The following is a 12,884-nucleotide window of genomic DNA, read 5'->3' on the forward strand; positions in this document are numbered from 1 at the left end:
TCACTGAAGCAATACCATACACTGCAGTTTCCAGTGTATCATTTAGGTCACATGGATCTCTCTCTATAGTCAATGACCATGACCAAATTTGGTATGTATGAGTTGATTCTAGAAGAGTTTGTTTTGATCAGTGTGATGCCTGGGAGCCATAATACAGTGGTGCCTCGCAAGACGAAAAGAATCCGTTCCGTGAGTCTCTTCGTCTTGCGGTTTTTTTGTCTTGCGAAGCAAGCCCATCAGCGGCTTAGCGGATTAGCGCTATTAGCGGCTTAGCGGATCAGCTGATAAGCGGCTTAGCGGATCAGCTGTTAAGCGGCTTAGCAGCTTAGCCGATCAGCTGATAAGCGGCTTAGCGGCTTGGGAAAAGGGGGTGGAGGAAAAAAAACCCGCAGGAACTCGCAAGACATTTTCGTCTTGTGAAGCAAGCCCATAGGAAATTCGTTTTGCAAAGCACCTCCAAAACGGAAAACCCTTTCGTCTAGCGGGTTTTCCGTCTTGCGAGGCATTCGTCTTGCGGGGCACCACTGTACAACTTTAAAAAGCTGAGGTCAAAGTACCCTTTGAAACATTCAAAACTCAGGCTTGGGACCATGAGAAAACAATAAAGACTGCAGTCTGAATGACGCCACTTCTGCTTATGTAGAGCTACAGTTATAAAGTGAGTACTATTGCCACATGCTTAAAGACATTATTTATCCAACAAATAGGTCACGTTGGTGCCCCAATGCCTTGCAACATTGTAAAGCTTGTTGACGTTGAAGAAATGAATTATTTTGCTGCCAAAGGAGAGGGTGAGGTAAGTAGCACTCTAAATCCAAGGAACGGACCTATGCGAGGAGTCCTCCATCTCAAATTGTACCCATTGTTTAAAAAGAAATACAATCTATATCCAAAGAAACCATAAAAAACATCATTCAGTTTAATGACCTCGGATTGTGATCTCGATCAATGCAGTTTGTCATACAGAGACAAATGCTCTGGTAATGTCACTAAAGCATGAGATTAGAGAGAATCGTTCTTGAGTGAGATGCACTGGCTACAGTAAATGAGCTTTACTCCCACTCCATCCTAACACTGAAACACTTAATAGGAGAAACCTGTCCTGCAGATTTTTTTTACAAAGCGTGTGTTCCATTCTATTTCAGGTTTGCGTAAAAGGGCCAAATGTGTTCCTAGGCTATCTGAAGGAACCCGAAAAGACTGCAGAAGTTCTTGACAAAGATGGCTGGGTACACACCGGAGATATCGGGAAATGGTTACCAGTAAGTAAACCTGTGAATCGAGCATTTTGAGACATAAGAACAAATATCAAGATGGCTTGCCATTGCTTTAATTCCACAGATAGAGAAGTCCAGTCTTTCCATTGCCCTACATATCTTCTTTCCTCTTTCCATTCTTTCTGAACTTCACAAACATACTTTATCCTCCTTTAAGAGTGTTAGAATGGGAAAGAAAGGTACCAGAGGGCTGCTTCAGTCCTTTAATCAGAAACCAATTAAAATGCAAAAATTAATGCAAGTTAGTGAGAACGATAAGGGACGCGGGTGGCGCTGTGGGTTAAAGCCTCAGCGCCTAGGACTTGCCGATCGAAAGGTCGGCGGTTCAAATCCCCGTGGCGGGGTGCACTCCCGTCGCTCGGTCCCAGTGCCTGCCAACCTAGCAGTTCAAAAGCACCCCCGGGTGCAAGTAGATAAATAGGGACCGCTTAATAGTGGGAAGGTAAACGGCGTTCCGTGTGCTGCGCTGGCTCGCCAGATGCAGCTTGTCACGCTGGCCACGTGACCCGGAAGTGTCTGCAGACAGTGCTGGCTCCCGGCCTATAGAGTGAGATGAGCGCACAACTCTAGACTCTGGCAAGACTGGCCCGTACGGGCAGGGGTACCTTTACCTTTACCTAGTAAGAACGATGGATTGCTAATCCTACTCAGAGTAGACGCATTGAAGTTAATGGACACAACTAATGTAGTCCATTGATGCTTTTGAATTATGGTACTGGAGGAGACTCTTGAGAGTCCCATGGACTGCAAGAAGATCAAACCTATCCATTCTTAAGGAAATCAGCCCTGAGTGCTCACTGGAAGGACAGATCCTGAAGCTGAGACTCCAATACTTTGGCCACCTCATGAGAAGAGAAGACTCCCTGGAAAAGACCCTGATGTTGGGAAAGATGGAGGGCGCAAGGAGAAGGGGACGACAGGGGACAAGATGGTTGGATAGTGTTCTCGAAGCTACCAGCATGAGTTTGACCAAACTGCAGGAGGCAGCAGAAGACAGGAGTGCCTGGCATGCTCTGGTCCATGGGGTCACGAAGAGTCGGACACGACTAAACGACTAAACAACAACACAATGTAGTCTATTGATTTTTATGGGTCTGCTCCAAGTAGGACTTAGTGGAAAACAACCCAATGTTCTCTTAAGCTTCACTCACAAAAAAAGTCTGTGTGATTTGATGCAGCATCATACTGCTAAGCCTTTAGAAGTAACTTAAGCATGTCCTTGTCTGCATGTGTAGATCAAATTGCCTGTTGTACAAGTGTCATCAAGGTGGCAAGCCAAAGCACTGAATAATATGAAGTTAATTACAAAAAACAACCCAAGTTGTTTTTTGAAGCAGACTCAGACTGGAGTGGTGACTACTTGGTTTAATCCTAGAAAGGGATGGAAAAGAGGGAAATAGTAAAATAAAGGGAACAGCAACAGATGCCAGAAATGTGAAGCTTCTAATTAGACAAGAGGAATCAGAGAATAAACAACACTGATGACAGCAATGCACATTCTAGAGACTATGTCCCTTTTTTTATACTGAACCAGTTTCATTCTGACTTGAACGCAGACCGTTTCTTCCAGCTACTATACTCAACTTAAGGGTCAGTCAACACCACCATCAGGATTGTGATGTAGAAGCTGGCCTTTCAGTGGAGTTAAGACAATGCAAAATTTGTATTTCCACAATTGCTACATTTCTTTATGTTGGCATGCCATCTGCAGCTGTTAGACAACTAGTAGAAAGGCCCCACTGTGGATATATCAACAACATGAGGAATGGATGAATATGTCCAGGGATTTAGCAGTACAACCCTCTGATTACCTGCGACCTGTGGGGGCAGGAAGAGGTGGATCAGTCACAGCAACTGCACCACAGGAGGTCCCAACTGCTACAGTGGATAAACTGCAGCAAACTGTTGTAATAGAGTGTGCTGCTACCAGAACACAGCTGCACAGTATACCTGATAGGATTCAAACTGCAAACCTAAGTTGCATAGTATCTCTCCTGGGATACCAACCTTAATACATAGAATGCCAGGCATTTCAGACTTTTCCCCAAGACAGATGATTAAGCAGCCCAGAACATTTAGTACCCAGCCAACAAATGGAGGAGGGCGACAATACACCACTGTAGCAACTGAGGCCTCTTTACCAGGAGAACCTGGTAATGCGTTCTAGGTAGTCTGAGGCATTCATCCCATTACCATTGACAAAGCTGGGACAGTGTATTATGCATTGAATGTAAATGAACGAATCTTTGATTTATTTATTTGACACTTGCTTGTAACATGCTCATAACTGATACTCAAGCAATTGCTGCTTGTTCTAATGTAGGCATAAATCAGAGAGAGAGAGAGAGAGAGAGAGAGAGAGAGAGAGAGAGATCCAGTTGTTCCAGATGATTCAAAGATAATGAGCAAGGTCAAATGCTACTGTGAACTCTTCCTTCTATTGAGTCTTCTGCTAGCACTTGTGTTATTGTTCATGGAGCAATGTGGTCCTGAATTCATTACGTGAACAGTTCTTAGGAGTAAGCTAACTATTATTATTGTGTTACAGAATGGTACACTGAAGATAATTGACAGGAAAAAACATATATTCAAACTTGCACAAGGAGAATATATTGCACCAGAAAAAATAGAGAATGTTTATATGAGGAGTGAGCCTGTTGCCCAGATATTTGTCTATGGTGAAAGTTTGCAGGTATGTAGGTATCTGTTTACCTTAAATGTCTATTAGAAATAGTCTTCTAAATGGAGCACATAAGCATAATTTTTTTAAGTTGTTAGTGGATTTTATTTACAATTAGATAAAATGCTTACTTCTGGACAGGTTAGACTAGCAAAGAGCTGAAAAGGTGATATTGCTTATTTGGGAAAAGTCAATTTTTTAAAAGATATTTGTTTCTGTGGTAGTACTAATGTGTACATTTAGGCTACCTGCTACAAGCCAGGCACCTAGTAATGCCTTGATGAATGTCTAATCTATGCCGGGAAACATTCTTCCATAAATGTTGAGTCGTAAATGTGAAGTCCTTAGAATTTTAGGGCAGATTTATTTAAATATTTACATCCCACTTTCAAACCTGCAATGAGACCTTTAAGAAGGGCAACCTAATTTGAGACCATCATAATGAGCTAAAAATGATGACCCAAAGCTAATAACTCAGCACCACCAAGATTTAAACCTGCTGGAATAAAAATATTATGTTTTGTCATTGAAAGGCCAATCGAATCTCTTCATAGTGTCTTCTCCTACCTGCAGTGATGCAACAAACCCCTCAATAGCATCGACAATAGCATAGCTTGCTACTTGACTGTACTTTGCGGGGAGAGGGGTTCTCAGAGAAACTTCTAAAATGAATTGTCAGTGGGCAGCTTCTAACATGCTCCCTTACTTCTATTTAGGCTTTCCTAATAGGAATTGTAGTACCAGATCCAGACGTTTTGTGTAGCTGGGCCAAGAAAAAAGGACTGGGAGGCACCTATGAAGAACTATGCAGGAGCAAGGTAAGGGATTGGATCTGTGATTAACAGAAGTCTTTTCTTCACACCCTTTTCATAAGCTTCATCCAGGCATCCATTCTGCTCCTGAGACCACAGCGTGGCAGGTGAACGGGGGTTATACCTGCTAGCCTCATCACAATGTCTACACATCATCCCAGTCTACTTTTGTGCTCTGGCTAGCATTGCCTAGAGGGTTGACTAGGGGTCAATGTGGCCCTCAGTCCACAAAAGCTTAGCCACCTCTGGTCTAAAGGATGTGGTGACTCTACTCATACGTTTCCCTCAAGCAACTGAGAGTCCTGGATTACTGAAACATTCAGTCTCATGGGGGAGTCTATGCATGCACAGCTAGCTCCTCTCTTTTAGATCTTCAATGAACACATGCAGGTGAGGGGTGGATAAAGGTGGTAAAATATCCACAATAAAACATGCACTTTTGATAGGTGGTCCACAAATAGTTCAGAAATACTTTCTCTCAGTATTGTTCTATAACTCTTATTATTCTGAATCCCAATAGGACATCAAAAAATATATTCTGGAAGACCTGTTGAAAGTTGGGAAAGAGTTTGGCTTGAAGTCCTTTGAACAGGTGAGTATCTCTTTGAAGTTTCAACTATAATATTTGTACTTTGATTTCATATTAAACTGCTTTATTTGCATAGTTTTGCAGGTGGAAACTTTAACTGGTTCATTATTGAATCAAAGCTCTAATTTTAGAACAAACCTGTGGGGCTGATTTTTGAGAATACATCTTAATTTCTTCCCACTTTTACTGCATTAGGGAATAGAATAGAGGTGTCTTTCTCTTTCCCTCTTGAGTGTCAGTTATGTAATTTTATCACGAAGACAAAATAAACCTAATGCTGCAAACAAGTAATGAAAGCAGTTTTAAGATCAAAAGTTTAAAATATAAATTGACAAAATATAACCAACAGAATATGCCTAGCACTGTGTTTGTGTGTGTATCAATAATAAACTAAATGCTGTAATGTACAAATAGTAATAAATTCAAAGAAAATGCTATAATAACTGGATGTGTTTCAACCCAAATGATCATCTTCAGTGGTACCACAAAATATTACAAAAAATTCAGCCTCATCAACTAGCATGCTTGTGAACAATATAAAATAACATGCTAGGCATATTTTATTGGTTTATTTTTTATTTTCTAACTTTTCCTTTAGTTTTCATTGTTAAATCCTACTTTGCAGAGTTATACTGCTGAGTATTCCTAACATAAATCACTTAGAACAAGCTGTTCTGAACATTATCTCATATATTCCAAAATGCCAATTTTGCTGTTAATGCTAGTTAATGAAAAAAGTATGCAAAATCTGACTTCCTATCTTATTTTTCCAGGTCAAAGGCATTACCCTTCACCCTGAAATGTTCTCTGTCGAGAATGGCCTGCTAACGCCAACATTAAAGGCAAAGAGACCAGAGCTACGCAAATACTTCAAGTCCCAGATAGAAGAACTCTATGCCAATATACAGATGTAACTGAGAAAAACTGTTGGAGAGAATGGCATTTGCTATTGACCTTCATATCTCTAAATTGACTACAGCAAATATAGGGAAGGAAACAGTGCAATCATTAACTTGTACGCAAAGGGGTACTCGACATAGGAAAACTGAAGAAAATGGAACACTGCCTTACTGTTCACTTGTGTTGCAGACCATTTTTTTTATGGTGACATACAACTTCTTCAATGCGCCTTAAAACTGTAAATGGTATCTATGTGATTTGTAAGTTATTTAAGACTTCCTCAGCCAAAAATGTGACTCTCTCCAAGGCATGTAAAGGGATGTGTGTGTGTTGCTAGCACATTTTATTGTCTTTAGTATATTGTGCAGCTGGTGGTTTCCGCCCCATGGAGATTTTTAGTGCACATTGAGAAAGGCAGGTCCCTTAGGACGCTGGCAGAAACTTGGCTACTTTGGTTTCCTGTTGATTCCTTCGAAGCTTTTCTGGGTGTGTCTTATGCCCTAGGAATCTAGATGAAACTACCAATGCAATACATGTTGACTTCATGAGCTCCAGAGATGGTTGGGCCATTGCAACATCATGCTGTAGCATGCATGTGGATGGAATTCCAGTGCTGGGGCTAACTGTCATGCTCATTCATTGTTGGCCACTAGATTGCCAGAGCAGGCTTAACCTTGGCCACTTTTAACTTGATTATCTTTGTGCAAAGTTGGCTTCTGCTTCACACTATTCTCACTTTCTGATCTCCAGTATACAAAAAAGCCAGAAACTGGGGTGTGGTTTAACATGGGACATTCTTTCATTAGGCATGAAATGGGGAAAGATATTTCAGTTACCATGTATCTGCACCTGTATTTCATTGGGTGGGGGGAATGAAATTGAGATGCCTTGTAATAATCCATGCTTGAGGGTTTTTCCACATAGCAAGTCATAAATTCCTGTTTAAATATATGTAAACAAGCACAATGAAGTTTGCACTAAAGATTGTGTAACTGTAATGCACTACTCAGTTGTATAATTTCATACATATGTACCCTAATTGCACAGCCAAGCCAATACTCATAGAGTATTAAGTCACTTGTTACATTGGAGTTCGAATGTTTGCTTAGTGTTGGCTATTTCTATATTTTATAAACCAAAATTTCCAAAAACCAATGAAGGAAACCAAAATAAATATTTCTGCATTTAATTTGAGTAAACCTTTTTAAGAAATTGCATCAAATGTTCATAACAATGGGAACCACTGTCTGAAAAGTGTGGCATGGTAAAATGTAGTTTAAAAGAAACCGAGTATTACTAATTTATTTCTGGGGTGAGGGGTGTTACTTGAAGTACTTAATCATGTTCCAAATGAAGCCAAAGAAAAAGAAATTGTAGGATCCTTAAAGTTGCTCTGCTGGATTTTCAACTCTTGCTTTCTCTCGCAGGAGTTCTCTGCAATTATGGTGAAACAATAAACACACAACTCTGTGTACATTTATTGCAGAGAACTCTTTGCAAATTCAGAGTGCTCAGCCTGTTAATAATCATGGGCTATAGCTTACTACATGAACAAGAGGAAACCAGTAGCTCATAAGAGGAGCTTGTGGTACAGTTAACATCTGCAGTGGTCTGAAAAAAGCTTGTTAATAACTTAAGAAAAGCGCTGCTGGATCTGACCAAAGGCCTGATCCAGTGTCCTGTTTTCAGTAACCACCCAGATGCACTCAGGTCCTGCTTTCAGTTTCCCATAGGCAACCATGCATTTGAGCTTCCCAGCAACTGCCTTATTCAAAAGACTGCTCCTACAAAAATAACCTGAGGTCATACAATGGCTTTCTCCTTCCCCATTGCTGCTCCATTACCAAAACCCTTTGACTAGCGTGGGGTGTTTGTTTGTTTGTTTGTTTGTTTGTTTGTTTGTTTGTTTGTTTGTAGCTCTTATATCTGCAAAAAGTTTGGCTCCACAATTTAAAGCAGGGATGGGGAACTTATGCCCCTCCATATGTTGGACTAAAACTCCCATTACCTGGCCATTCCAATGGGACCTGGAAGTCCAGCAACAGTTGTGAAGCCACCAGCTCCCCACCCCTGATTTAAAGAAATAAGTTCCCTACTTCACTCAGGCTGCAGCTTTATATTCCTATTGGACATGGATTTAGAAAACGCAGGATGTATCCTCAACTCTTTCCCTATTTGAATCAAAACTGTTAACTCTGGTGTCTTGTTTTGTAAGTTTTTAATGTATGTACTCTGTATTTGGAAGCTGTAAATTGCTCTGTAATATTCTGATACCTTAACAGTCTTTTGATACTCGCTTGCTTTGAGGAAGCACCATCTATATTATAGTCCTGCTTACTGTAAATTATGTAAAATTTACAAACATTTCTGCTTCTTGTTTGACCAAAAGCACTTAGAAGAACATGGCCTTTATTACAATATTGGGTGTGTGTGGAACTGAAAATTAGATCACCTTTAAAAGCATACTCCTGATTCTTTCTAGTTCAAATAGTGGAATGGATGTCTTCTCTAACAAATTGTTTGTCTGATTAACTTGAAAAACAGTGACATGAGGTGTTACAGGCTAAGAGGTGCCAGGATCCTCCCTTTAATGGGGAAAGCGAAAAGAATAGAGCAGTACTCTGCTAATCTAAGATTAGTTGTGCTGCTTATGCCTTATCTTCACGCTTCAGGAACACATTTGTTGGCTCTTGGTCCACCCTACAGAGTACACCTACCTCACCCCACCCCTCTGTAATTACTTCTGCAATTCAACCACCATAAGTAAGTGTCTACTGCTGCCCTTTCACCTGGTTTGGCAAGAGACAGAAATATGCAATCTTGCTTTATCTTGACATCTCAGATGCTTGCAGAAACATGCCCACAGCGTGCAGTAAAACTTTAGCAAAAGAGCTTGTTGTAGTTTAGAGTGTGTTGTAGTTGCTTTCAGATAAGCAGCCTAGCAACTCTGTAGGTGGTGGTAGTATTGTTGGCAAATACTCTGCACTGAATTTGGGGCACCTGGCAGATGAACTTGTTTTCAGAAACCTCTCATGGAGAGTGCAGCAAGCAGTTGAACCCACTGAGGAGGGCATCTTGTCAAAAGACCCTTCAAAATTGGGAGATGCCCTTCTTGTGATGATGCCCACTAGAGAGAAGGCAAGCCATTTCCCCAAAAACATCTAAGGGGGCCCTGAAGACAATTCTTTAAAATTAATCTAACCATGACATGGGTTCCCTATGTTTCTAAATCTTGAGGGGTAGCAAAAGAAGCAGAATGCAGAAAGAATTAGGAATCCTACTTACGCTTTAGATGAAGAAACTTTCTTGCTTTCTCAAAAACGACTACCACAAACTAACGTCCACCTTTGCTCACCTCAACTATCCTCAAATAGTTGCTTCTCCCAAAGTCCTCAGCCAAGTCACTCAGCAGGGGGACGTGTCAACAACCGAGGACATGACACCATTGCTTTAGCTACCTTGCTTAACTATGGGCATGGCTCCCCTTAATATTCTTTTTTTTATAAAAAAAATCTTTTAGTGAGTTAAGTGGCTTTATTTAATTTATTTTTAAAAGTTCTAGACCTCTTTTCATACAGCACAGTTATTTTCTGGAAAGGACAGGCAACGCCACACACACAAACTTTTCAGCATGGTGGGGTCACCAAGGGAAACACTTCTGGCCTAGACTACGGCCGCTGTTTCTCACTTAATCGTTAAAAATAACCCCTCTCAACACCCTGTAGTAATCTGTCCAGTATTATGATGGACAGGAGCAAGACTTCACCCTTAGACCTCCTCACCTGCCTGTTTCTTTCAGTTTCTGCCCAGTGTCTTCCACCAAGAAACAAACACCTTCCAATTCCCCTCCTGTCTGCATGAAGTAATTCAAATCAATCACCTTTACAATGGATGCACAGGCTGTCCTTTAGCTTCATAGCTCCTCCTCATTTCTCACTACACACAGGCAGGTAGCCATGTTGGTCTGCCGTAGTCGAAACAAAATAAAAAAAATCCTTCCAGTAGCACCTTGGAGACCAACTAAGTTTGTTGAAGTCTGAAGAAGTGTGCATGCACAAGAAAGCTCATACCAATAACAAACTTAGTTGGTCTTTAAGGAGCTACTGGAAGGAATTTTTTAATTTTGTTTCACTACACACAGTGTATGTGTGCTAGGGCTTCCCAATGAACATGTCAACATGTCAGTGCCAGTTCAAATTAAAGGCTGGAGCTCTCTCCCATGCCCTTTTCTCTTTCATAATCTGCGTGTCCAAGGTGGGTGTGCCAACCTGTATGTTCTCAGTAGAACCTGGAACATTATAATCTTGGTGGTTGAGTCTAGGAAGAATAGTTCAGCAAATGGTCAACACATGAAATCTGGACTGCAGGAATTTAAATGGAGCTCATTCTACATTTGCATAGATATACCACTGTAGTAAAGCTAGAGAAGTATCTTAGACTAACTGCACTGTCAGGTACATTGCAATATCAATTCAAGACTTGTTCAGAATAAGCTCCAATTAGTCTAACATACTGCACTATGCATCAGTGTTTCACACTTTTGAGGGTGTAGTAACATACCACTCTTATTTAAATGTGGATATTTTATCTTCTTATTACCCTCAGCTGTACTGAGCAGGACATTCAGTAACCCTGATGGAAGCAGAACATGAAAGAGCACATAATATGCCAAATTCAGTTAAAAGAATACAGATTAAGACTGAACTGAAGTGCCCTAGCATGGCTGTGATGGTAGTACTGAACTGTATTCTTCCATTCATAGAAAGTTCTTTGATCTGACAAAGAATTACTTTGAGTAATATCTGTGTCCTTCCATTAGTGGAAGAGTCTCTGAGGCAGTGAAGGCTTCCATGAATAAAAAAGGGAGACAATTTTTGCAAATTCACCTCTTTTACAATCTCCTGTTGTTCTGGGGGCCCTCAATCTTTCTGCAACAGATTTAGGAGGCTGTAAAGCAGGTGTGGGGAATCCTTAGCCTTCCCGTTGTTGCTGAACTACATCTCCCATAAGCCCCAGCAAGCATGCCAATGGCCAGGGATGATAGTTGTTGTTCAACAGCATCTGGATGGCCAAAGGTTCCCCATGCCTGCTAGACAGGGAAGGAAAAATACCTTACTCCCTTTCCATTAACAGAAGCCTTTGTCAGTACAGTGGTACATTGGGTTAAGAACTTAATTCGTTCCGGATGTTCATTCTTAAGCTGAAACTGTTCTTAACCTGAAGCACCACTTTAGCTAATGGGGCCTCCCGCTGCCGCTGCGCCGCCGGAGCACGATTTCTGTTCTCATTCTGAAGCAAAGTTCTTAACCCAAGGTACTATTTCTGGGTTAGTGGAGCCTGTGACCTGAAGCGTCTGTAACCTGAAGCATATGTAACCCGAGGTACCACTGTACAGTATTGTCCCGAGGCACTTCTTGCAGGATGTACAACGAACCCTCAGGTGTCATTGATATTGTTGCCAAGTACTTTGCAGATAAAATCACTTGTGTCTCACTTGGAAGTCCAAGTTGACTGCACTGCAAATGTTGGGCATCTCCTTAATGTCATTTGGTCCTTTTTATTTGGATGGCTTTCTATTGAGACAGCCTGATATTATGGGCAGGTTGATCCAAGACATGGGGCCTATCACCTGTATACTTGATCCTTGCCCATGATGACAATTAACAGCTACCATAGGGAGAGTGTGTGACTGTAAGTGTTGAGTGCCTCCTTGGAGCTCCAGGATGGTTTGTCACACTATTGACTTGTGCTGTATCTTTTTTGTCCCTGGAGACAAGGTTGTGGCTGGTCAGCTCCAGAAGCTTAAGGGGCAGCCATTTGTATCAATTTCAATGTGGTTTCAAGCCCAGGTTTGGAACTGAAACTGTCTTAATCTTGGTTGCCATGAAGCTCTGGGGGGGGGGACGTTTCCCAGTTTCTTCTTACTAGATCTTTCAGTGGCCTTCAGAGATTGACCACAATATCATTCAGGATCACCTGTCTAGGATGAACGTGGGATGCACCATGCTTCAGTGGCTCTGCTGATGGGCAGACCTTAGATGACAAACTATTGCTGTGCCTCACAGGTTTTCTGCTCTAGAGTTCTATTTTATCCCTGTGCTATCTAACAGTCACATGAAGCCAATGGGTGAAAGAAGCAACATGCAGATGACAACAAGCTCTTACTGAGGTGGGACATTGAAATCCAACATTGAGTTGGAATCAATCTTATTGATGGAGCAGAGAACATGTTTCTTATTTGAAACTGTTTGCAATGCATTCCCATGACTTTCTTAAATAATAATAATAATTAAAATAAAATAAAATAAAAATAAAACCCTCTCCTCCTTTACATTTGGCGGTTCCCTCATTGTGAGAAGTGAGGTTACAGGGAACCAGACAGAGGGCCTTCTCGGTAGTGGCACCCACCCTGTGGAACACCCTCCCTTCAGATGTGAAGGAAATAAGCAGCTGTCCTATCTTTAAAAGTCATCTGAAGGCAGCCCTCTTTAGGGAAGTTTTTAATATTTAATGCTGTGTTGTTTTTAACACTCGATTGGGAGCCACCCAGAGTGGCTGGGGAAACTCAGCCAGATGGGCGGGGTATAAATAATAAATTTATTATTATTATTATACATTAACTGAAG

At 41.2% G+C, this 12,884-nt stretch overlaps 1 protein-coding gene across 8 annotated transcripts in view; it reads left to right on the forward strand.

Annotated features, from left to right (window-relative positions):
- Positions 1 to 8,620, forward strand: part of ACSL1 (acyl-CoA synthetase long chain family member 1) — a 93,674-nt gene extending 85,054 nt beyond the window's left edge. For 7 of the 8 annotated variants that reach the window (XM_083755693.1, XM_083755687.1, XM_083755691.1 and 4 more), the window contains 6 exons: positions 708 to 796; positions 1,146 to 1,262; positions 3,826 to 3,969; positions 4,674 to 4,775; positions 5,290 to 5,361; positions 6,132 to 8,620. In XM_083755693.1, the coding sequence (XP_083611819.1) occupies positions 708 to 796; positions 1,146 to 1,262; positions 3,826 to 3,969; positions 4,674 to 4,775; positions 5,290 to 5,361; positions 6,132 to 6,272 (665 nt within the window). In that variant the 3' untranslated portion in view covers positions 6,273 to 8,620. The remainder of the gene's footprint in view (positions 1 to 707; positions 797 to 1,145; positions 1,263 to 3,825; positions 3,970 to 4,673; positions 4,776 to 5,289; positions 5,362 to 6,131) is intronic. The other variant, XM_083755694.1, reaches the window with a different exon arrangement.
- Positions 8,621 to 12,884: the final 4,264 nt, after the last annotated feature.

The sequence above is a fragment of the Podarcis gaigeae genome (assembly GCF_964106915.1).
Source record: "Podarcis gaigeae genome assembly, chromosome: 9".
Lineage (NCBI taxonomy): Eukaryota > Metazoa > Chordata > Lepidosauria > Squamata > Lacertidae > Podarcis > Podarcis gaigeae.